Genomic DNA, 24,909 nt, shown 5'->3' on the forward strand with positions numbered 1-24,909 from the left:
TCACGGCTAACCTGGTGGCTGAACTTTGTGACTTTGTCCTTACCCATAACTATTTCACATTTGGGGACAATGTATACCTTCAGATCAGCGGCACTGCTATGGGTACCCGCATGGCCCCACAGTATGCCAACATTTTTATGGCTGATTTAGAACAACGCTTCCTCAGCTCTCGTCCCCTAAAGCCCCTACTCTACTTGCGCTATATTGATGACATCTTCATCATCTGGACCCATGGAAAAGAAGCCCTTGAGGAATTCCACCATGATTTCAACAATTTCCATCCCACCATCAACCTCAGCCTGGTCCAGTCCACACAAGAGATCCAATTCCTGGACACTACAGTGCTAATAAACGATGGTCACATAAACACCACCCTATACCGGAAACCTACTGACCGCTATTCCTACCTGCATGCCTCCAGCTTTCACCCTGACCACACCACACGATCCATCGTCTACAGCCAAGCTCTGCGATACAACCGCATTTGCTCCAACCCCTCAGACAGAGACAAATACCTACAAGATCTCTGTCAAGCTTTCTTACAACTACAATACCCACCTGCGGAAGTAAAGAAACAGATTGATAGAGCCAGAAGAATTCCCAGAAGTTACCTACTACAGGACAGGCCTAACAAAGAAAATAACAGAACGCCACTAGCCGTCACCTTCAGCCCCCAACTAAAACCCCTCCAACGCATTATTAAGGATCTACAACCTATCCTAAAGGATGACCCAACACTCTCACAAATCTTGGGAGACAGGCCAGTCCTTGCCTACAGACAGCCCCGCAACCTGAAGCAAATACTCACCAACAACCACATACCACACAACAGAACCACTAACCCAGGAACTTATCCTTGCAACAAAGCCCGTTGCCAATTGTGCCCACATATCTATTCAGGGGACACTATCACAGGGCCTAATAACATCAGCCACACTATCAGAGGCTCGTTCACCTGCACATCCGCCAATGTGATTTATGCCATCATGTGCCAGCAATGCCCCTCTGCCATGTACATTGGTCAAACTGGACAGTCTCTACGTAAAAGAATAAATGGACACAAATCAGATGTCAAGAATTATAACATTCATAAACCAGTCGGAGAACACTTCAATCTCTCTGGTCACGCAATCACAGACATGAAGGTCGCTATCTTAAAACAAAAAAACTTCAAATCCAGACTCCAGCGAGAAACTGCTGAATTGGAATTCATTTGCAAATTGGATACTATTAATTTAGGCTTAAATAGAGACTGGGAGTGGCTAAGTCATTATGCAAGGTAGCCTATTTCCTCTTGTTTTTTCCTACCCCCCCCCCCAGATGTTCTGGTTTAACTTGGATTTAAACTTGGAGGGTGGTCAGTTTGGATGAGCTATTACCAGCAGGAGAGTGAGTCTGTGTGTGTATGGGGGTGGGTTTTTGGAGGGGGGTGAGGGAGTGAGAGAACCTGGATTTGTGCAGGAAATGGCCTAACTTCATTATCATGCACATTGTGTAAAGAGTTGTCACTTTGGATGGACTATCACCAGCAGGAGAGTGAATTTGTGTGGGGGGGTGGAGGGTGAGAAAACCTGGATTTCTGCTGGAAATGGCCTAACCTGACGATTAATTTAGATAAGCTATTACCAGCAGGACAGTGGGGTGGGAGGAGGTATTGTTTCATATTCTCTGTGTATATATAAAGTCTGCTGCAGTTTCCACGGTATGCATCTGATGAAGTGAGCTGTAGCTCACGAAAGCTCATGCTCAAATAAATTGGTTCGTCTCTAAGGTGCCACAAGTACTCCTTTTCTTTTTGCGAATACAGACTAACACGGCTGTTACTCTGAAACATGTCAATAATGTCACAGTATAGTCTTTTATAGCAGAAGATCTCTGCTTGAAAGTCTTAGATCATATTAAAGATGGTATTAACTATCCCTTTTGGGGGAAAGAGAGAGAGAGAGTTAAGATGGTCTTTGGTAGTTGTTGTTGAAGTCCAATCATCTTTTCTTTAAGACAAAGCTAGACAACTTGCTGAAAAAGGGAGAGAAAAGATCAGCAAAGATAGAAAATGCAGCTTCTGTCTCTAACACTTTATTTCCCTTGCAGTCCAGGTGCTGGAAAATGATAGGCCCAGCACATGGTCTTATCAGCCCTCTTAAGAATTGGCAAACTTTTACCAGCATTGGGCTATTTAGGACATTACTTTTAGTTACTTCCCTGGTCACATCAATATTACAAAAGGTGGAGGCTAAATCAGACTCTTATCAGACAAAAAAAAGATAGGAAAGAGGAGGAAAAAGGGTGGGGAAGGAAAATGACACTGGGACGGGGTGACAGCTGGAACCTGGGGTGCCAATTCTAGGTGGTGTTCAAGATTTAGTTGAAGCTGGTGGATGGGGTAATGTCCTGACCAGATCAAGCCGGAGACACCTTTCAAGATCAGGATGATAAAGTCTCAGTGGTGTCTTAGAGGATCCCAGGACACTGGGAGACTGGTAGCAGCCATGATGGTGAAACTTCCTCCTAATTCACTGTCCTGTTGTCTGTCACAGTGGCCCCTATATAAATGATGTCCAAGGAGAGATGACAACCATATTCTGCTGAAATTAACCAATTTAAACAAAAGTTATTTGAACTATAAATATTTCCTCCCATTTTTAAAATCTTTTATCTAATTGTCATGGCAACCCATGACACTTCCAGGAACTTGAGGACCTCTTGTTCCACTTCTTTAACTTAAGCAATCCAGTGTGTCTCCAAATTTTGCTTGCTTTCATAAACAATTTTGTATAATTCACTGAATTGGCTTCAGTTCCTCCTACTACTAATTGGATATTGCTAACTAGTCACCTTGAGTGGGATCCATGTATACAAGGACTCAAAGAGGAAGGAACAGTTACTTACCTTATAGTAATTTGGTTCGTAGAGATATTTTGTTCATGAGATCCCATGATCCACAACCCATCCCTATTTCTGAGTCTTATCCTAATAGGGTTTCTGAATTAGGGAATTGAAGGGTAGTGGAGACGCAGAAAGATATGCAGGGTGCAGGCACGCCCCGATAGACACTGCTGGTCAAAAATTCTGATCTCTCATTCGTGAGGTGCATGTGTACCTTGGAAGGGATCCACACAGATAAATCATCTCAAACCACAGTTATTGTAAGGTAAGTAGCTGTTCTTTTCCTTTGCAACTTTAACTCTGACTACTATATGTGTGTGTCAACATCAAAGTATCACATTCATTATATAATATGAATCATTATGTTCAAAGAACACCATAACCACTAACTATCCCTTTCACACAACAAAAACAGATAAATACAAATAAGCAGAAGGACTTGTGACAAATGGAGAGATGATACTGTTCAGTATCCAGTCTAGAGGTGATGGATTCTTCCTAGAAGAGGGGGGCACGACGCCCCGCCCCTGCCATGGCTCTGCCCTTGCCCCTCCTCTTTCCCACAAGGCCCTGCTCCACCTGCCTGGGGTGGGGGCAGCTGAGAGCATCCCCCTGCCCATGTCCCCACCCCCTGTACCCCCCACCCAGGGCAGGTGGAGGGTCTGCAGCTCCCCACAAGTGCCTGCACAGCTCTTACCCCGGCCTAGCTCCGGCTTCCAGGCTGGCTTAGAGGAGGGGGCCCGGGGACTAAAGAGCAGCGGCTAGGCCATGGTAAGAGTTGCTCGGAGAGCTGTGGACACTCCATCTGCCTGGGCAGGGGTGCCAGGCCACGGGGACATGGATCGGGGGCCGCTCGTGGGAACCCCTTACCCTGGCTGGTGGAGGGTCCATGGCTCCCCACAGCTGCCCGGGCTCCAGCTTCCGGCCTGGCCAGGGGGTGGGCCCATGGGAGGAAGAAGAAGGGCAGGGGGCTGAGCCAGGCCTGTGGCAAAAAGCAGACTGGCCAGACCTGTCCACTTTCAAAAGCAAGAGGGCCAACATGGCCTCTTCACCTCCCCTACTCTGGCACCCCCAATCCAGTCACCCAGAAGGTCACTAGCATGATATTGCAACATAGTTAAAAATAGTGATTTTTTTTTTTGTAATGAAGGTTTTTTAATTTGAACTGACTTAAAAAAATTTATATCAGTTTTTATGTATGTGTTCCTAGCAGTTTACTTCTATCATAAATTCCTAACAAAGATATTTTGCTCGTGTTTCTTTGCTTAGTTTTCTAACTCTTAGTAACACAGAAAAATGTTTCCATGTCATTACCTAGCTAGGTTTGAGACCTCACAATAATCTAGTTATTTGAGCACGACAGTGTATGGCTGGGTCATGACAAAAGCTAAGATTAGGTTGCAGAAGTCACAGACTCTGACTTCCAGCAACCTCTGTGGCATTGAGGACCCCGCAGCCACCCGGCCTCCATGGGCAGCGGGACCCCCCGCAGCTCCCAGCCAGCAGTGGCCCCCTGGAGATCCTCAGACTCCACTGCTGGCAGGGGCCTCCCTGCAGGTACCCTGCCTCCGCAGGCAGTGCGGGACCCCCCTCCTGCAGCTCCCAGTCCCACAAGGCAGCGGCAGGGACTCCTCCCAGCCACTGGGTAATCGGGTCTCTGCAGCTCCCAGCCACTGTGGTGGGGAGGGGCAGGGTGCTGGACCCTCCTCCTTCCCTTTGTCAGGGATGTTTTTAGTAAAAGTCAGGGACAGGTCACGGCTTCTGTGATTTTTTTGTTTATTGCCCGTGACCTGTCCCTGACTTTTACTAAAAATATCCATGACAAAACCGTAGTATTAGTCATGAACCACTCCTTGGGAGTGAAATCTGGGGTTAGGAGTTACCTCCATGAGATTCCCAGGATTGAGATACAGGGTTTTGCAGTGAAATTGGGCACTGGGAGCTACAACTTTGATTCTTGCCTTTCAGACGGCGAGTGACAATTGAGGAAATTTTACCCTCCTCTATCCCCCCTCATGCCTTGGACCTTCTAAAGAGGCTCTTAGTATTTAACCCTGACAAACGGCTGACTGCAGAAGAGGCCCTGCAACATCCCTATGTGAAAAGGTGAGGGCATTACCAGTGTGACATTTCCCAGCCCCCCTCCAAGCCTGTTGTGTGACTGCTACCAGCACAAGTTTCCCTTCTGCCATGTGAAATGGTGAAGGTAAAGGTAGTTTTCAATCCGCTTTCTCCTCCTCTTCATGTGAAAAGGTGAGGGTGCCTTTAGTATGTGATATTTCAGATCTCTCACACTCTGTCTTTGTTTTAGCTTTCATTGTAGCCTTAAAATCTATTAATATCTAGTGCCTCTCCTGTTGTGTTTTTGTGTGTGTGTTCACTCTCAGATTTCATCACATATTTGATATCTTCTTGGTAGGTTCCACTGCCCCGCCAAGGAGCCCTCTCTGGACTACGATGTGATTCTTCCTTTAGATGATGATATCCAGTTGTCTGTCGCAGAATATCGCAATAAACTGTATGAGGTAGCTCCTCTTATTCTGCTTCCCATAACACTACTTCTCCAGATTACCTGCCACCCTTTCCACAGACATTCAATCCTACCTATCTCCTCCTTCAATTCACCTTCCACTCACCCCTAGTCCTGCACTTATACCTGACCTTGCTCATCATACTGTCCCATGCTGCTCTATCTTGGGGGGTGGGAGGGAGAATAACTTGAAAGCCACATTCTCAGTTAGAGGGAGATATATGTGGAGAAGGAATGTCTGAGAGAGACTGAGGTTTGATGGTGGAAAGTAAATTAGACTTGAATTTGCAGTTCAAGAGGATAGTAAAAATGCCAATGAAATTCTTGGCTGCATACAAAGAAGTATATCACAAAGCAATGAGATAAGCGGAAGGACAGTCAGTGGAGGGATTCAAAGAGTGGCTGATAAGATCAGAACAGTGTCCAAAGATGATCTTAGCAGAATTATTTTGTATGGCCTAGAATGGGTTGATGTGGATGTTGGGAAGAGCAGAGAGAAGGATGACATCATAATCAAGACAAGAACATAAGAACGGCCATACTGGGTCAGACCAATGGTCCATCTAGCCCAGTATACCGTTTTGTGACAATGGCCAATACCAGGTGCTTCAGAGGGAATGAAAGAACAGGGCAATCATCAAGTGATTCATCCCATCACCCAATCCCAACTTCTGGCAAACAGAGGCTAGAGACACTTCAGAGCATGGTTTTGCATCCCTGCCCATCCTGGCTAATAGCCATTGATGGACCTATCCTCCATGAACTTATCTAGTTCTTTTCTGAACCCTGCTATAGTCTTGGCCTTCATAACATCCTCTGACAAGGAGTTCTGCTGGTTGACTGTGCATTGTGTGAAGAAGTACTTCCTTTTATTTGTTTTAAACCTCCTGTGTATTAATTTCATTGGTGACCCCTAGTTCTTGTGTTATGAGAAGGGCTAAATCAGTGGTTCTCAGCCTGGGGAACATGTATCCCTGGGGGTATGCAGAGGTCTTCCAGGGGGTACATCAACTTATCTAGATATTTGCCTAGTTTTACAACAGGTTATATTAAAAGCACTAGTGAAGTCAGTCCAAACTAAAATTGCATATAGATAATGACTTGTTTATACTGCTCTATATACTATACACTGAAATGTAAGTACGGTAATTATATTCCAATTGATTTATTTTATAGTGATATGGTAAAAATGAGAAAGTAAGCAATTTTTCAGTAATAGTGTGCTGTGACACTTTTGTAAGCAAGTAGTTTAAGTGAGGTGAAATTGCCGGTACGCAAGACAAATCAGACTCTGGAAGGGAGTACAGTAGCCTGGAAAGGGAAAGGTTGAGAACCACTAGGCTAAATAACACTTCCTTGTTTACTTTCTCCACACTGGTCATGATTTTATAGATATCTATCATATCCCTCCTTAGTAGTCTCTTTTCCAAGCAGAAAAGGCCCAGTCTTATTAATCTGTCCTCATATGGAAGCTGTTCCATACTCCTAATTATTTTTGTTGCCCTTTCTGTACTAAATTCCAATATATCTTTTTTTGAGATGTGGCAACCAGCTCTACACACAGTATTCAAGATTAAACAGCTATCTGAGTAGTTTTGTATCCTCGGCAAAGTTTGCCATCTCACTGTTTACCCCTTTTTCCAGATCATTTATGGATGAAGAAATTATGAGAGGCTGAATGAGACCTTTAGTTGCACAGATAAAAGAAAAAAGATCGACTTTAGACACAGTTTGGATGATCAGGGTAAGGGAAGCATCTAAGAAAAACCTGCGTTACAACCTGGAGTGATAGGGAAGATAGTGGTTTTATCAATGGTGATGGAGAATGGGGAAAATAAGGAATTTGACTTTGGCCGTGTTAAGTTTAAGTTCATAGTGAAACAGCCATGAAGAGACATTCAAAACAGGCTGAGGCCCAGGCTAGGGTGGAAGAAGACTAGTCAGGAGTGGAGAAAAAGATTTGAGTAATCAATGCAGAGATGATACTTGAAATAGTGTGAGTGAATTAAATTATCCAAAGGCAGGGTCTATTGTATTAAAGAGGAGAGGGTCCTGAGAAACTCTCATGCGTAGTAGGAGAAGAAGCAAACAAGAGAGACATTGAAGTAGTGGTTAGAGAAGTAGGAGGAGAACCAGGGTAGGAAGGTCAGTAAGGGTACAGGGTAAAAAAGGAGAGTGTGTGACGGGTTGGATCACAGAAACCCCCTGGGGGTTGCCAACTGATGTGCCAAGACTACTTCTGCCCCTGCTTTCCCTGCAAGCTTGAGACTCCAGCACCCTGTCGTGCTGAGCCAGACACGCCAGTCTGCTCCAACACAGACCTAAGGTCTGAACCATGGGCCCTAAAGCTGCAGACTTAACTGAAAGCAATTTAAGAAGTGTTCCTGTCCTTGACACTCAGGTGCCCAACTCCCAATGGGGTCCAAACCCTAAATATATCCATTTTATCCTGTATAAACCTTATACAGGGTAAACTCAAATTGTTCACCCTCTATAACACTGATAGAGAGATGCACAGCTTCCCCCTTGAGGTATTAATACATACTCTGGGTTAATAAGTAAAAAGTGATTTTATTAAATATAGAAAGTAGGATTTAAATAAAAAGGAAAGGAGTACTTGTGGCACCTTAGAGACTAACCAATTTATTTGAGCATAAGCTTTCGTGAGCTACAGCTCACTTCATCGGTATGAATGATCAGCATCCGATGAAGTGAGCTGTAGCTCACGAAAGTTTATGCTCAAATAAATTGGCTAGTCTCTAAGGTGCCACAAGTACTCCTTTCCTTTTTGCGGATACAGACTAACACGGCTGCTACTCTGAAACCTAGGATTTAAGTGGTTCCAAGTAGTAACAGACAGAACAAAATGAATTGCCAAGCAAAATAAAACACGCAACTCTAAGCCTAATGCAGTAATAAAACTGAATACAGATTAAAATCTCACCCTCAGAGATGGTTTCAACAAGTTTCTTTCGCAGTCTGGATGCCTTCCTAGTCTGGGCACAGTCCTTTCCCCGGTACAGCCCTTGTTCCAGCTCAGGTGGTAGCTAGGGGATTTCTCATGATGGCTGCCTCTTTGTTCTGTTCCACCCACTTATATATCTTTTGCATAAGGCAGGAATCCTTTGTCCCTCTCTGGGTTCCCATTCCTTCCTTCACAATGGAAAAGGACCAGGTTAAAGATGGATTCCAATTCAGGTGACATGATCACATGTCACTGTAAGACTTCATTACCCACTTGCCAGCACACATGTATACAGGAAGACTTACAAGTGAAACAGAGCCATCTACAGACCATTGTCCTGGTTAATAGGAGCCATCAAGATTCCAAGCCACCATTAATGGCCCACTTTGCATAATTACAATAGGCCCTCAGAGTTATATTCTAGTTTCAGATACTAGAGTGATACATTTATACAACTAGGATGACCACACTCAGTATATTATAAGCTTTGTAATGATACCTTACAAGAGACCTTTTGCATGAAGCATAGTCCAGTTACATTATATTCACACTCATTAGCATACTTTTATAAAATCGTATAGAGTGTGTCACAGTATGATTATCAGCATCGAATACAGCAGAGAGGTCTAGGAGGATGAGTACGTGCCTTGAGTCTCAGCTGGGAAGAGGTCATTAGAGATGTTAATGAGAGGAGTTTCAGTGGAGCAGAGAGGTCAGTAGCTGGATTGGAGGGGATCTGGGATGAGCAGGAGAAGACAAATGTGTGAGGTCGCACTTGTAGGTGGGACATTCATTGAGTTTAGAAGTGAGAGGGAGATGAGGGCAGTAACTAGAGAGGCAAGGAGGGTTTTTTTAAGAATGAAGACGATAAATCTTAAATAAAGCAAAGGATTAGGCAGATGGTGAGAAGTAGTGGAGGAAAGTAGGCAGGGAGTGTAAGCGTGATGGAGGTTTAGGGGATGGGTTCACAGGAATGGCTGGAGGGGTTAAAGGTGAACAAGCAAGTGACCTAAATAGGTAGTTACATGGGAGAAGGGGATCATGACAAAGTTTGTTGATTTCCCTCTTCATCTCTCCCCTGCCCATCGGAAAGATTCTGCATGATCAAGAGGAGGAATGGAAGGAGGGTTGGGAATTAATGAGAGAGTCAGACGTTGGAAGGAGTGGATTGTTACCCACACAGTTTAGGGCTCTCACCCCCCCTCACCCCACTCTCTCTTGGGCACTCAGAAAGTAAGGGACCCAAACTTTACATCCCTTCCTGGTGGACTCAGGGCTCTGTGTGTCTGCGGGACCTTTACCTAAGGAAAGGTCCTGACACAGTAATATCCTTTGTTTGTTAATTTACTACTTTTCTCAAAATTGCTTTTTAGGCAGTTGCAAAGTATCAGTAGCAAAGTACAAAATCAGTCAAGCTGTTCCCCAACATAATTTTTAACTGTTCTTACTTTCCTTTGGACATAATTCCCCACTCAAAACAGGCTGACAGGTTGAGCTCTAAGTCCCAGTAACAGAATTTATCCATAAATTAACTCGAACTACGACACAGGCACTTGTGGAGAGGTACCCCACCACACCATCTTTTACCTCCTATTGCAATAGATAAACTGTTTGTACCATTCGTCTCCTTCCTCTCCACCAATCCTCGCTGGGGCCTCCAATTCTGTTACTGTGGTTCTAAAAACCCCAAAGCTTTTGGTAACTATTACTCTTGGTGAGGCAGTGGCAGGAAATAAATCAAGGGAAACATGGCCCTCCGACCAATAGATGTCTGGCGCACACAGTACAATACAAGACTGCTTTCACTTAAAGCTGCACTTTATTTTAGTCTTAAGCACTTAAACATGTCTGCAACAGGTTAATAAAACACCCCAAAAATCAGTAATTACCGAAGTCTGGAGTGGTCTTTGAGTGGTACAATGACAGCTGTCCAATTGGCCCATCTTTCAGCTGCCATTGGGGATCCTAAGCTGTGTCCATGAAGTTTCCTTATTTATTCAGGTTAGTGTAACAATATCAAAAAACTTGTTAAGCAAACAATTTCAAAGGTTAAGCAACGAGTTTTCCTTAAACCATCTATTAGACAGATTGTGGTTTTTTTCCAGAGTCCGCATGTTTTGGGGACCCTGACAAACACATCCCAAAGGGCAGATCTAGGTAAGCATCCTGTTTTTTCTAAAACACATACCTCAGCAGTTTCAACAGAGATCTTATCAGGAAGGACACAGGGTCAGATTCCCCCTCAACCCCTGCCCCCCCGGCTGCTTGCTTAATTATAGTAAGGTCATTGCAGAGGCCTGTTAAGGCCTACTGATTTAGCTGCTTTTGGCAATGAGCATGATAATCAATATTCTAATTATCAGTAGTAGTCCAGGCATTTTGCTGGTGTGCCAAGATCTCTCCATACAGAATGATTTGGTAAAGTGGGGTGAAGATTGAGACAAGAGTGGTGTGGCTGAGAAATCATGGATGGTGATCAATTAGCGGTCACAGATGGCCTGATCAGGGGACAAATGGGTGACGTTGAATAAAATGACAGTTGATAGAGAGGAAACTCTGGTATTGAAGGAGCAATGGTTGGTGAAGATATGGTCAAATGAGGGATCAATTTTGTGAGTGGGAGAGCTGGTCTCTTGTTGGAAATAAAATGAGAGGCGTTAGGCCTCTAAGGGATTGGATGGAACATCAGCATGGAAATTAGTCACCGTGTATGAGGGTAGGGAAGATTTTGATGAAATAAAAGTGAAAGCCAGGTATCAAAACCAGATAAGGGAGGTGATTGGCAAGGAGTTGAGGTTGCAGATGACAATTACATGGACTGGGAGAGGAGAGGAGTTTCTGGAGTGCTGCTTAAAAGAATGCAGAGGGACTGGAAGATACATCACTTTGGCCAATTAAAATTAGACTGGAAAAAATCCCAGGAGAATGACTAAGAAATAACTTTGTGGTAGCCCTTCAGAGAATGGAGAAGATAACTAACAGTTGAGCCCTGTGGATTTGCAAATGCAAAACAGAGGAAAACAATAGTTAAAACAAACATACTCGGGAGTGACAGCTCCTGTGGATCCTGTCCTGCAGGGTTGGGGCTGGCTCCCAAATCATGTCCAGATGAACGAGTTCACAGTTCCCCTCAGGTCTGGCCCAGCTTCCACTCAGTACTCCAGATGAGGCCTCACCAATGTCGAATAGAGGGGAACAATTACGTCCCTCGATCTGCTGGCAATGCCCCTACCTATACATCCCAAAATGCCATTGGCTTTCTTGGGAAGAAGGGCACACTGACTCATATCCAGCTTCTCGTCCACTGTAATCCCTAGGTCCTTTTCTGCAGAACTGCTGCCGAGCCATTCGGTCCCTAGTCTGTAGCGGTGCATGAGATTCTTCCGTCCTAAGTGCAGGACTCTACACTTGTCCTTGTTGAACCTCAGATTTCTTTTGGCCCAATCCTCTAATTTGTCTAGGTCCCCCTGTATCCTATCCCTACCCTCCAGTGTATCTACCTCTCCTCCCAGTTTAGGGTCATCTGCAAACTTGCTGAGGGTGCAATCCACACCATCCTCCAGATCATTTATGAAGATTTTGAACAAAACCGGCCCCAGGACCGACCCTTGGGACACTCCACTTGATACCGGCTGCCAACTAGACATGGAGCCATTGATCACTACCCGTTGAGCCCGACAATCTAGCCAACTTTCTACCCACCTTATAGTCCATTCATCCAGCCCATACTTCTTTAACTTGCTGGCAAGAATACTGTGGGAGACGGTGTCAAAAGCTTTGCTAAAGTCAAGGAACAACACGTCCACCGCTTTCCCCTCATCCACAGAGGGAGTTCTCATCATAGAAGGCAATTAGATTAGTCAGGCATGACTTGCCCTTAGTGAATCCATGCTGACTGTTCCTGATCACTTTCCTCTCCTTTAAGTGCTTCAGAATTGATTCCTTGAGGACCTGCTCCATGATTTTTCCAGGGACTGAGGTGAGGCTGACTGGCCTGTAGTTCCCAGGATCCTCCTCCTTCCCTTTTTTAAAGATGAGCACTACATTAGGCTTTTTCCAGTCGTCCGGGACTTCCCCTGATCGCCATGAGTTTTCAAAGATAATAGCCAATGGCTCTGCAATCACATCCGCCAACTCCTTTAGCACTCTCGGATGCAGCGCATCCAGCCCCATGGACTTGTGCTTGTCCAGCTTTTCTAAATATTCCTGAACCACTTCTTTCTCCACAGAGGGCTGGTCACCTCCTCCACATGCTATGCTGCCCAGTGCAGCAGTCTGGGAGCTGACCTTGTTCATGAAGACAGAGGCAAAAAAAAGCATTGAGTACATTAGCTTTTTCCACATCCTCTGTCACTAGGTTGCCTCCCTCATTCAAGGGAGCCCACACTTTCCTTGACTTTCTTGTTGCTAACATACCTGAAGAAACCCTTATTACTCTTAACAGCTCTTGCTAGCTGCAACTCCAGGTGTGATCTGGCCTTCCCGATTTCACTCCTGCATCCCCAAGCAATTTTTATACTCATCCCTGGTCATTTGTCCAATCTTCCACTTCTTGTGAGCTTCTTTTTTGCGCTCAAGATCAGCAAGGATTTCACTGTTAAGCCAAGCTGGTCGCCTGCCATAGTTACTATTCTTTCTACACATCAGGATGGTTTGTCCCTGTAACCTCAATAAGGATTCTTTAAAATACAGCCAGCTCTCCTGGACTCCTTTCCCCCTCATGTTATTCTCCCAGGGGATCCTGCCCATCAGTTCCCTGGGGTAGTCAAAGTCTGCTTTTCTGAAGTCCAGGGTCTGTATTCTGCTGCTCTCCTTTCTTCCCTGTGTCAGGATCGCGAACTCGACCATCTCATGGTCACTGCCTCCCAGGTTCTCATCCACTTTAGCGTCCCCTACTAATTCTTCCCGGTTTGTGAGCAGCAGGTCAATAAGAGCTCTGCCCCTTGTTGGTTGCTCCAACACTTGCACCAGAAAATTGTCCCCTATGCTTTCCAAAAACTTCCTGGATTGTCTGTGCACCGCTGTATTGCTCTTCCAGCAGATATCGGGGTGTTTGAAGTCTCCCATGAGAACCAGGGCCTGCGATCTAGTAACTTCCGTGAGTTGCCGGAAGAAAGCCTCGTCCACCTCATCCCCCTGGTCCGGTGGTCTATAGCAGACTTCCACCACGACATCACCCTTGTTGCTCACATTTCTAAACTTAATCCAGAGACACTCAGGTTTTTCTGCAGTTTCATACTTGAGCTCTGAGCAGTCATACTGCTCCCTTACATACAGTGCAATTCCCCCCACCTTTTGTGCCCTGCCTGTCCTTCCTGAACAGCTTATATCTATCCATGACCGTACTCCAGTCATGTGAGTTATCCCACCAAGTCTGTTATTCCATCACATCAAAATTCCTTGACTGTGCCAGGACTTCCAGTTCTCCCCGCTTGTTTCCCAGGCTTCTTGCATTTGTGTATAGGCACTTGAGATAACCCGCTGATCTGCCCTCTTTCTCAGTATGAGGCAGGAGCCCTGCCCTCTTGTGCGCTCCTGCTTGTGCTTTCTCCTGGTATCCCACTTACCTCAGGGCTTTGGTCTCCTTCCCCCGGTGAACCTAGTTTAAAGCCCTCCTCACTAGGTTAGCCAGCCTGCTTGCGAACATGCTCTTCCCTCTCTTCGTTAGGTGGAGCCCATCTCTACCTAGCACTCCTTCTTGGAACACCATCCCATGGTCAAATAATCCAAAGCCTTCTCTCCAACACCACCTGCATAGCCATTCGACTTCCAGAACCAGGAACTGAATGATGGGATGGATCAATCGATAAAGTGCCCTGTTCTGTTCAGTCCCTCTGAAGTATGTGGCACCAGCCACTTGGGAAGATGGGGTAGCTGGACCATTGGGTCAGACCAATGTGGCCATCTTTATGTTCTTAATCACGTTTATATGTTTTAAAAACGTAACCAGCTTCTTGTTCCTGCAGATGATTCTGGAAAGGAAGGCAAATAACCGTCAACAGAAACAAATCCAAAGAGAGAACCTTCAACCAAGTCCATCTCAGTTCAAACCATCTCTTCCAAACACCAGCTTTGTGCCTTTATCTACCATCGGGGATCAGAGAGAGCCAAGACCCACTCTTATGAAAAGTTCACATGTGCCTGCAGGGCCTACAGTGCTTTGTGAAGTTTCCAGCCAGAGAGAGGGTTTAGCAGGAACTCTCTGCCAGAGACCTAAAATCAACATGCTTTACAACCCCATAACGCACACCACTGTTCAGAGTATGTACCAACCTCCTGAATTAGAATGTGTTGCACATAATAGCTAAGGACAGGGAGAGCGAAGCAGGAAGGAGATAGAAACCAATGAAATGTACAGGGGCAATATGAGATGGTGAGTGTAAAAGGGGAAGGGAAGTTGCACCAGGAAGACAGTGCAGAGAGAATATCAAGACAAATGAATTTCCAGTTGGGGGGCGGGGAATTTTCCTTTCTCAGAATGATTTGTACTGACACTTTTGTGGAGAGGTGCTGGGTGTTGAAATTCCCTACTCAAATATTTGGAACACCAAATACTCATTCAAGAATCACAAACTTACCAGTAAAGACTCAGATGATAAGTCTTTTGCCTGTTAACCAATATCTTTCCTTCCCAAAGTCCTTTCTACTATTTCCACTCTCAAATCACATACCAGTAGAATGTGCCACCAAACTGGCCTGGGACCTATGTGAGAGACTTCCTCTCTCCCTGTGACATACTGCCACAATTACAGTCAAAGCCCCATCAGTATAAGAGAAGGAACAGCTGGGAGGGCATTCTTTTTAGGGTTCCTGGGTCTTTGGAACTCCTTCCTTTGGGCTGTAAGAGCTCATATTTGTTCGCTTTCAGGGGATGATGCAAGGCCTGCCTTTTTGCCATTGCTCATGAGGAGTTGGGTAGACCTGGTAGTGGTAATAGAGGACTCTAGTGAGGATTGTGAACAGACCAAATAATTTTTATTACTTATGTTGTCTCTGGGTTATTTGATCTGGGATAACTAATAGGTCTGTTAATATTTTTTTAAAGATTATCAAATGCACCTGGAATATTGAATGATCCTGCTTTGAGCAGGGGGGTTGGACTAGATGACCTCCTGAGGTCCCTTCCAACCCTGATATTCTATGATTTAATGGGCACTCTTTTATTATAGTTTAGTAAAAGGCTAGTTACTGGTTTTTTTTATTAAGGATATACAGAATTTTTCAGTACAAATTATCTTTTTACAGAAGAATTAAAAGAGAGGGTGACAAATACAAAATAAAAGGGAATACAGCAGAGTTAATTGAAGGCATTTCAAGCTAATGTTACATACATATATAATAGATCTAAGCCAGGGGTAGGCAAACTACATCCTGAGGGCCAGATCCAGCCCTTCAGACGTTTTAATCTGGCCCTCAAGCTCCTGCCAGGGAGAGGGATCCAGGGCTTACCCACTCTGCCTATGCTGTGGCTCTGCGCAGCTCCCGGAATCAGCGGCATGTTCCCCCTCTGGCTCCTATGCCTAGGGTCAGCCAAGGGGCTCCACAACTCCCATTGGCTGGGAGCCATGGCCAATGGGAGCTGCAGGGGTGGCACCTGTGGATGGGGCAGCATGCTGAGCTGCCTGGCTGCACCTCTGCGTAGGAGCCGGAGGGGGACATGCTGCTGCTTCCAGGAGCTGCTTGAGGTAAGCGCCGCCGGGAGCAGCACCCTTGGCCCCCTCCCACACCCCAACCCTCTGCCTCAGCCCTGATCCCCTTCCCGCCCTCCAAACCCCTTGGTCCCACCCTGGAGCACCCTCCTGCACCCCCAAACCCCTCATCCCCAGCCTCATCCCAGAGCCTGCACCCCCAGCTGGAGCCCTCACCCCCCTCTGCACCCCTGCCCCAGCCTGGAGCCCTCTCCCACACCCTGAACTCCTCATTTCTGGTCCCATCCTAGACCCTGCACCCCCAGCCAGAGACCTTAGTCCCTCCCACAACCCAACCCCCAATTTCATGAGCATTCATGGCCTGCCATACAATTTTCATACCCAGATGTGGCCCTCAGGTCAAAGAGCGTGCCCACCCCGATCTAAGCTATCACTAAGCCGAAGCACAATAATGGTAGCCAGTGATTCTTGTGCGGCCAATTTGTCTATTAAGGCTGGTCTACACTAACTCTGTAAGTGTATACCAGCCCTATCTAAGTTATGCTAGTTCAGTTATTTAAGTTACGTAACTGAAGTCGACGCAACTTAGGTTGCCTTACAGCAGTGTCTATATCGCACTGTGTTGACGGGAGACGCTCTGTCAACATAGCTTTTGCTTGTTGGGGAGGTGGAGTACAGACAGACATCGCCGGGAGAGTGCTCTGCCATTGACTTAGTGTATCTTCACCAGATTTGCTAAATCTGCACTGATGCATTGATCGCAGCAGTGCTGGTTTAGCCAGTAGTGTAGACATGGCCTCAGACCCAACCTGCCAAAGCCTGTTATAGAAGAACAAGCTATCTTCAGCCCAGCATGGAGACCATATCTTATTAAAAACTTTAAAACAAAGAGACTCCCACCCTTCCTCTTTGAGGAGTGTCCCTGTGGGTGCTCCACTTTAGGTGAGTCTGCACCCCAGCGCTTGTAGTTGGACATTTTTAGTAGCAGTGCCTGGTTGGGTTGCACATGCGCTCTCCCCATCTTGCGCTGCATCTGGCGGTGAATAGCCCTGTGCAGCCAACACCCCCTCAGTTCTTTCTCTACCGCCCTCTGCTTGAGATGAAGCCCTTAGCAATGCCTCTGTTTTTATCTCTCTAGTTTTAACTAGAGAATACTAGTTAGTTTTGTTTACTTCCTCTTGAACAGATGCTCTTGGTACCACAGCAATTTCTCCACCACAAGGATCTTCTGATCTCCTCGGCACTGGAATCTCCACTCCTTAGTACTGACCTCACTCCAGCACGCTTGGTACGGAATTAACTTACCACACCAGCCAGATCAGCTGCTTCTTTATCCAGTGGCAAGGATGAAGATGATGAAATCCACTCCTCCCATCACTCCTTGCCTGTCCACACAGCTACCAGACCAGGTCCACCAGAGCACTATGGGTACCACACAAGACTCAAGGCTGGTATAGACATCTATGCTTTTTCCACTACAGTGGCCTTACTGGGGCCTATGAACAGCATAGCGCCAACACTATGCTAAGGTTCCCAGTCTGCCTAGGGCAAGGCATTCTGCTTCCCCCTCTGAACCTGGGCCCTCTGAACCTCCAGAAGAGGCAGTGAAGGAATTAGAGGTCACTTTGGATCAGGAAGTTGCACCAACTGCCAATTTTTCATCCTCTTCCTCAGATGAAGCTATCATGCCCCCACCACCCTCATAGATGACTTTAAACATTTCCACAAAATGTTTAAGAGGATTGCAGATTTCCAGGAGATACCGATAGAAGAAGTGGTGGAACATAAGTTGCTGGACATCTTCCAGCCTCCTCCAAGATTGTCGTCCCTGTAAATTAGGCTGTCATGGACCCAGTCAAGACTGTCTGGCAAACCCCAGCAACAATTCAGCACACCTGCAAAAGAGCAGATAAAAATTATGTCCTTTCCAACAGGATGGAATTCCTATTTTCACACCCCACACCAAACTCTGTAGTGGTAGAGGCCGGGAACAAGCAGGGTAGACAACACCATTTCAGATCCACCCCATATAAACAGACTGGAAGAGGTTGGATCTTTTTGGGTGCAAAGCGTACTCTTCATCGATTCTACAGTTTAGGATCGCAAACTATGAAGCAGTAATGGCCAAATGCAACCACTCAAATTACTCAAAGCTATCTTGTGGCACCTTAGAGACTAACATTTATTTGAGCATAAGCTTTCGTGAGCTACAGCTCACTTCATCAGACGCATTCAGTGGAAAATACAGTGGGAAGGTTTTATATACACAGAGAACATGAAACAATGGGTGTTACCATACACACTGTAACAAGAGTGATCAGGAAAGGTGAGCTATTACCAGCAGGAGAGTGCGGGGGATAGGGGGGCGCGGGGAGAAAACCTTCTGTAGTGATAATCAAGGTGGGCCATTTCCAGCAGTTGACAAGAATGTCTGAGGAACAGTGGGGGGGGGGGGTAATAAACATGGGAAAATAGTTTCACTTTGTGTAATGACCTATCCACTCTCAGTCTTTATTCAAGCCAAAGTTAATTGTATCCAGCTTGCAAATTAATTCCAATTCAGCAGTCTCTCATTGGAGTCTGTTTTTGAAGTTTTTTTGTTGAAAAATTGCCACTTTTAGGTCTGTAATCGAGTGACCAAAGAGAGATTGATGTGTTCGCTGACTGGTTTTTGAATGTTAGAATTCTTGACATCTGATTTGTGTCCATTTATTCTTTTACGTAGAGACTGTCCAGTTTGGCCAATGTACATGGCAGAGGGGCATTGCTGGCACATGATGGCATATATCACATTGCTAGATGTGCACGTGAACAAGCCTCTGATAGGGCCTAATCACATCAGCCACACTATCAGAGGCTTGTTCACGTGCACATCTAGCAATGTGATATATGCCATCATGAACATCATACCAAACAGACTCCAATGAGAGACTGCTGAATTGGAATTAATCTGCAAGCTGGATACAATTAACTTTGGCTTGAATAAAGACTGAGAGTGGATAGGTCATTACACAAAGTGAAACTATTTCCCCATGTTTATTACCCACCCCACCCCCCCTCCCCGTTCCTCAGACATTCTTGTCAACTGCTGGAAATGGCCCACCTTGATTATCACAACAGAAGGTTCTCCCCGCGCCCCCCCACTCTCCTTCTGGTAATAGCTCACCTTTCCTGATCACTCCTGTTACAGTGTCTATGGTAACACCCATTGTTTCATGTTCTCTGTGTATATAAAACCTCCCCACTGTATTTTCCACTGAATGCATCCAATGAAGTGAGCTGTAGCTCACGAAAGCTTATGCTCAAATAAATTTGTTAGTCTAAGGTGCCACAAGTACTCCTTTTCTTTTTGCGGATACAGATTAACACCGCTGCTACTCTGAAACCTGACCACTAAACACTTTCTCAAGGGTTTTTGTAACCTCTACCCCGAAATACGAGCCCCTACTCCACCATGGGACCTCAATCTGGTGCTGCAAGTCCTTACTGTGCCCCCTTTTGAACCATTAATGATGTGTTCACTTCTCTCTCTCACAGGTGGCCTCTCTCATCACTATCACATCTGCCTGACGAGTCGGAGAACTGGGGGCCCTCATGGCACACACCCCCATACACAACATTTTTCAAAAATAAAGTTACCCTAAAACCACATCCCAAATTCTTACCTGAAGTAGCTTCCTCATTCCACTTGAATCAGCCCATGCATTTCCCATCGTTCTTCCCAAAACTTCACAAAGCAATGCTCCACACTCTGGATGTTTGGAGAGCACTAGCATTTTACATTGAAAGGACAAAGACTTTCAGAAGATCAGTTATTTCTTTCCATTATGGATTGATCTAAGGGAGATGCCATATCTAAACAGATGCTATCAAAATGGATCTCCAGCTGCATTGACTTGTTATCGTCATCAACAGCTACAATCCGCACACACTTCAGAGCAGTCTCTACATCGATAGCCTTCCTCAGCAAATGTGCCCATTATGGACATCTGCAATTCAGTAACCTGGCTGTCCGCCCATACGGTCACACAGCATTATGCCATAGAGCAGCAATCAGACATTCTATTCGGACTTGCGGTTTTATCATCTGCCATGACTGCAACTCTGAAGCCCCTCCCTTCCACCGAGGGGCACTGCTCTACAGTTATCTCAAGTAGAGCACCCACAGAGACATGCCTTGAAGAAGAAAAGGTTTACTAACCCTGTGCAGTAACTGAGTTTCTTTGAGATGGTTGTCATTGTGGGTGCTCCACTACCCTCCCTCTACTTCAGAATTGTCACGTTAGAGACTCTGCAGTAGAGAAGGAACTGAGGGAAAGTTGGTTGCAAAGTGGTATGTAACCACCAGAAGTGGTGTGAGATGGGGACAGCACATGTGCAACCCAACTAGGCACTGATACTAAAAAATCTCCGATTACAGGCGCAGGCTTACCTAAAGGGGAGCACCCACAGGAACAAAAATCTCGAAGAACTTCAGTTACTGAAGGTGAGTAACAGTCTTTCCCATGCAATCCCTTTCTTGATTCCTTGGTTTCTCTCTGTATTCACTCACTTTGTCTCTGTTTGCTTCTTCACTATTCTTGTTCTGGCTCTGTGTGTTCCTTTTTCTTCCCATCCCTTTGTTTCTTCCACCTTTGCTCTTTCCCTCCCTGTAAGAGAGAAGGTATGAGATGCACCTCTTCCACCTCCCTCCCCCACTTACTATCTTCTCTTCTGTTTCTCTATGAGGTTCTTTTTCTTTGTCCATTTCATCCTTTCTAACCTTGCTCTAACTTTACCATCTGTGTTTCATCCTTCATTCTTCTCACTCTAATTCTCCCTCCTTTCTATGTATCACATTGTGACTGGGGTCCTAGTGCGGAGCTAAGTATGGTCACTCAGTTAGGGTGCACTGCAAAAAAAATGGAGCAGACAAACCCCAAAAATTATACATGACAAAAAGCTGGTGGATATTCCAATACTCAGATTTACCAAGCCAGCATAAAACAGCTTCTTTATTACTTTACTGGTTACTCAATTAGTTTACAATTCATTTAAATGATAGGATGTTCTTTTGACCTCTGAAATACCAGAATGCAGCATAGACAGGGACTGTTGATTACATTGTCAACCCTACTCATACATATGTAAATACACAAAAACACAAACATTATCTCCCCACATGTCTTTTGAGGGTTATTTATTTTGCAGGATGTTTAACCCTTTTTAGCCATGCATCACACATGTGTTCTTTCTTCCTGCAGATAGCCTGGGTTCTGTTGTAATGGCCAGGAACCATTCAGCACCACTCCCTCAGCATCAGAGAGCATCCTCCATCAATAGGAAACTTGGGAGACAGATCACATGGGTGAATATGAGTGCTCAGCCACCTGCAACAGGCATACAGAATCCCTATAACGTGAGTAGCATCACACAAAACCAGTCTTACTGTTTGCAGGGATCTAAGTTGCTGTGGGGGGAAATGAGCTTTTACTTGCCTTCCACTGTGGTGCCATTTCCAAGGGGAAGTCAAGTTGGTCTGTGATTTGCTCAGTTAGAAAGGCTGAAAGGCTTCTTGTGACTGAGGTAAGTACTGCAAGACATATGGAGAGTCTTTCATCTGAGAAAGAGTTCCCACAGTCTGCACAGTGTGAGTAATAATCCCACTGTGTCCACACAGAAGATTGATGTTTCCTTTACCAGGGACATTGAAGAGAAGGCTGGCTATAGAGTTTTTGCTAGCATGAGTAAGAACTGGATGCCCACAAAGGATTTTTCATCCTTAAGATCCAATGTTTTTACATCAGATTTTGAAGCAGTGACTAATAGTGACATCACAAGAATTAGATGTGAAGTAACAGCAGTTCTTCTAGTGTCCATGAACGTATTCCTCTTGAGGAGGAGGAGAATAGTCGTTGTGTCACACCTTTAGAAGGCAGCTTTGTGATTTTCCGTCCTTTTGTGCATGTAGAGTCCTGTTGGTGACTAAAATGATCTGCCACAAGGTAGGCAGAGGTGATGTTTCTGCTGGTGAATTAGATACCAAGTGCTAGTTAACACGATGTGTGTTTGGAACATGTATGTGTCCAACACCTGTGCATGTGCTCATTGTCAAAGCTAGGAGAGAGTTTGAACAGAAGCAACCGTTTCTGAAGGGTTAACCCCTGCATATTCCCTTGCACTGGTACAGAAAGGGTTATCCATCCTGAGAAAGAAATGTAAATGGAGGTGATCACCCCAGATGTAAAAACCACAGATGTACTCTCTTAATAAATCCTACCTGGCAAGAAATTCCACTTGTTCCATGATGGTAGCAAGAGAAGAGCTTCTTTTTCAGAATACTGATCCTCCTCTCCAAGCCCCAGGGGCTGCCAGACACTGCTGCTCAGCCCTGTCACTGATATCTTTCTCCTTCAGAATCAGCAAGTGCCAAAAGGTCCTGACTCTCAAGGTCAGTCCGTATCCAACCTGAGATCATTTTCACTATCCAGTCAGGCACAGGAAGCTGCTATCCACAGTCACCTGACCAGGAAGGACTCTCCCATGATGGTTGTGGTGACAGCAACCAGTACCAGACTAGTAAGTATGGGCATTTTCCTTTCCCCATTTCAAGTGACTGATTGGAGCTGCACAGAGTATCTACAGCTGTATGCCTTTCCCGTCAAACTCTTTTCTGGTGGGATCATAGTCTGTGTCTTTTCATATCTTGACTGATCCCCACTGTCTTCTCCCTCTCAGTGTGCAGGCTGAGCCCACGTCTCCTTTACAACCTTCTCTCCTTCACCTTCTGGACAGTCCTGCCCTATGCCCCTTCTCATTCTGGGATTTGCTCTACTCCTTCTCTGCATAGCCAGAATCTGTGCCACACCCCTTGTTTCTGTATGAGGAGTTGATTTAGGGTGCCTGAGCTGTTTTGACTTTTCTTTCTCACACAGAATCCAAGGAACCCACAGTTTCCCAGCAGGGATGCTCACCCTCTTCTGAAGTCCAGTAAAAAGATGTTCCAGGTCACAGCAAATATGGGAGCTGCTGGAGATCCCAAGGCATCGATGGGCAGTTACTCCCAGTCCTATGGGACCATCTGTAAATCTGCACTCCAGAATCTTCCAATATCAAATTCCTGCCAACAGGCACCAGCATTGAATATGCACCAGCACTGACCAAGTGGAGTACAGCCCAATCCACCCAGTGACAGGCCCTGTAGGGAACAAACAGCTGGGGTACAACTCCACTCCCAGGCATTTGGCAGGACCCCAAATGCTAGAGAAGTACTGCCTGCACTCACCATATCGGGCACAGTGCCACTTTCTCTGAGCAAGATAGCAAGAATGGTCTGGCATTCTGATCCATTTAACTTCAAGCCTGTGCAAAGACACAAGGTAGGCAGGGGATGCAGCACCATTTGTTTCCATACAATGCTGTAGGCACAGTTTATCTTTACATACTATTTCTCATATTCAGTATCACTGATAGCTACAGAAAGCTGCTTTATTCTGCTGCTGGCTTGTGTTGTTAGATATATCCAGGCTGATTTGTCCATTTCTATTGGCCTCAATCGGTTTGTGTTCACTGAATCCAAACTTTGGAGAGGAGCAGGTAACTAAGACTAGATCATTCTCTGAAGCCCAGGAAGACGAAATTTACCATGGATATCTTGAACTCCCTTCTCTTTATGTTCCCAGTAGTTCCCATATCCTTTTGGGGTACAAAATCAGTTATTAACATTCTCTCATTCCAGTAAAGTAGTTCCCTTTCTTTTATGTATTTTTCTCTGGTGTATTTAATACTATAACTACTGTGTGTTGATATACTCTTTATGTATTGTAATAAACTGCTTATATTTCACTGAGGGAAGTACCTTCTTTTCACAGCATGTTATCCGCTATGTAAGCTATTGAATGAGAGAGAATCACCAGGGAAGTGCTTCTTTGTCTAATGGCCTGACACTGATTATACATTCACCTGTCTCTCCCAGAATTCAGCACTCCGTGACATGCCTTTGCTGAATCATAAAGTTGTTATGGAACAACAGTTGCCCTACCATAGTTAAGGCTAAAGCTAGCTTCCCACTTTAACAGCAGTCTTTCCAATGCTTTCCCCTCTCAACTTTCCCCAAAAGAAGCCACTGTCCCTGAAGTTTCACAAACCACATCTAATTGCAGGGTAGTGTTTTTCCAATCAGAAAACCAATATTCAAATTATTGTGTTTTAAATATATTCCCGTTACCAACTCTGAAAATTTTCCAAGCTCTTGTTAGCCCATCGTATCTCCAGCTTTGTCTATAAATTCAAAATATGGTTTATTTATCTGGCTTTTCTCAGAAGTGACTTATTGTTTCTGGGGGAATTACAGTGATACGTAGTTTAAGGAGCTGGTGATGGGGTGTACATATCCCACACTAAGGTAGGAAAGGAATGGGTTAACTAAGGACTTAGGTTAGGGTTATAAAGAGAAGATAAAGGATGGCTGGGGAGGGCCTCAAGAGGGAAAGGAAATGCTGACTGATGCTCTGCCTGCAGCTCAAGGCAGTCTTTGCACAGTTACATGGGGGCTGCCTCTTACCAAAGCCCATGGCCTCCTGCAGCCCTCTAGCCACTCCTGGCTCACCAGGGGCGCCATTTCAGATTTTGGGGGCTGGGGGAAACTTTAACCATGTTCCAGAGACTATTTAGGCACCTGAAAACTAGGGATTTTTTTTGTTTGGTTGGGTTTTTTTTTTTTTTGGGGGGGTGAGGGGGGAGGAGGTGTTTGCAGGTAACTTGAGAATTAGCTGACAGGAACACAGTATCCAATTCCTATATAAAGAAAGAAAAAATACATACAATTAAAACCATATTTTAAATTTATATATAAATTTAGAACAATCAGGAGATAATACAGCAAGATATTCCCAATCCCA

At 45.2% G+C, this 24,909-nt stretch overlaps 1 protein-coding gene across 1 annotated transcript in view; it reads left to right on the forward strand.

Moving 5' to 3' along the window:
* MAPK15 (mitogen-activated protein kinase 15) overlaps positions 1 to 23,854 on the forward strand; it is a 62,114-nt gene extending 38,260 nt beyond the window's left edge. The window contains exons 9-15 of the mRNA XM_077810313.1: positions 4,855 to 4,992; positions 5,306 to 5,411; positions 14,348 to 14,642; positions 20,451 to 20,516; positions 21,274 to 21,428; positions 22,427 to 22,588; positions 22,945 to 23,854. Coding sequence (XP_077666439.1) covers positions 4,855 to 4,992; positions 5,306 to 5,411; positions 14,348 to 14,642; positions 20,451 to 20,516; positions 21,274 to 21,428; positions 22,427 to 22,588; positions 22,945 to 23,169 — 1,147 coding nt within the window. The 3' untranslated portion in view covers positions 23,170 to 23,854. The remainder of the gene's footprint in view (positions 1 to 4,854; positions 4,993 to 5,305; positions 5,412 to 14,347; positions 14,643 to 20,450; positions 20,517 to 21,273; positions 21,429 to 22,426; positions 22,589 to 22,944) is intronic.
* The last annotated feature ends 1,055 nt before the right edge of the window (positions 23,855 to 24,909 follow it).

This window comes from Eretmochelys imbricata, chromosome 2 (genome assembly GCF_965152235.1).
Source record: "Eretmochelys imbricata isolate rEreImb1 chromosome 2, rEreImb1.hap1, whole genome shotgun sequence".
Lineage (NCBI taxonomy): Eukaryota > Metazoa > Chordata > Testudines > Cheloniidae > Eretmochelys > Eretmochelys imbricata.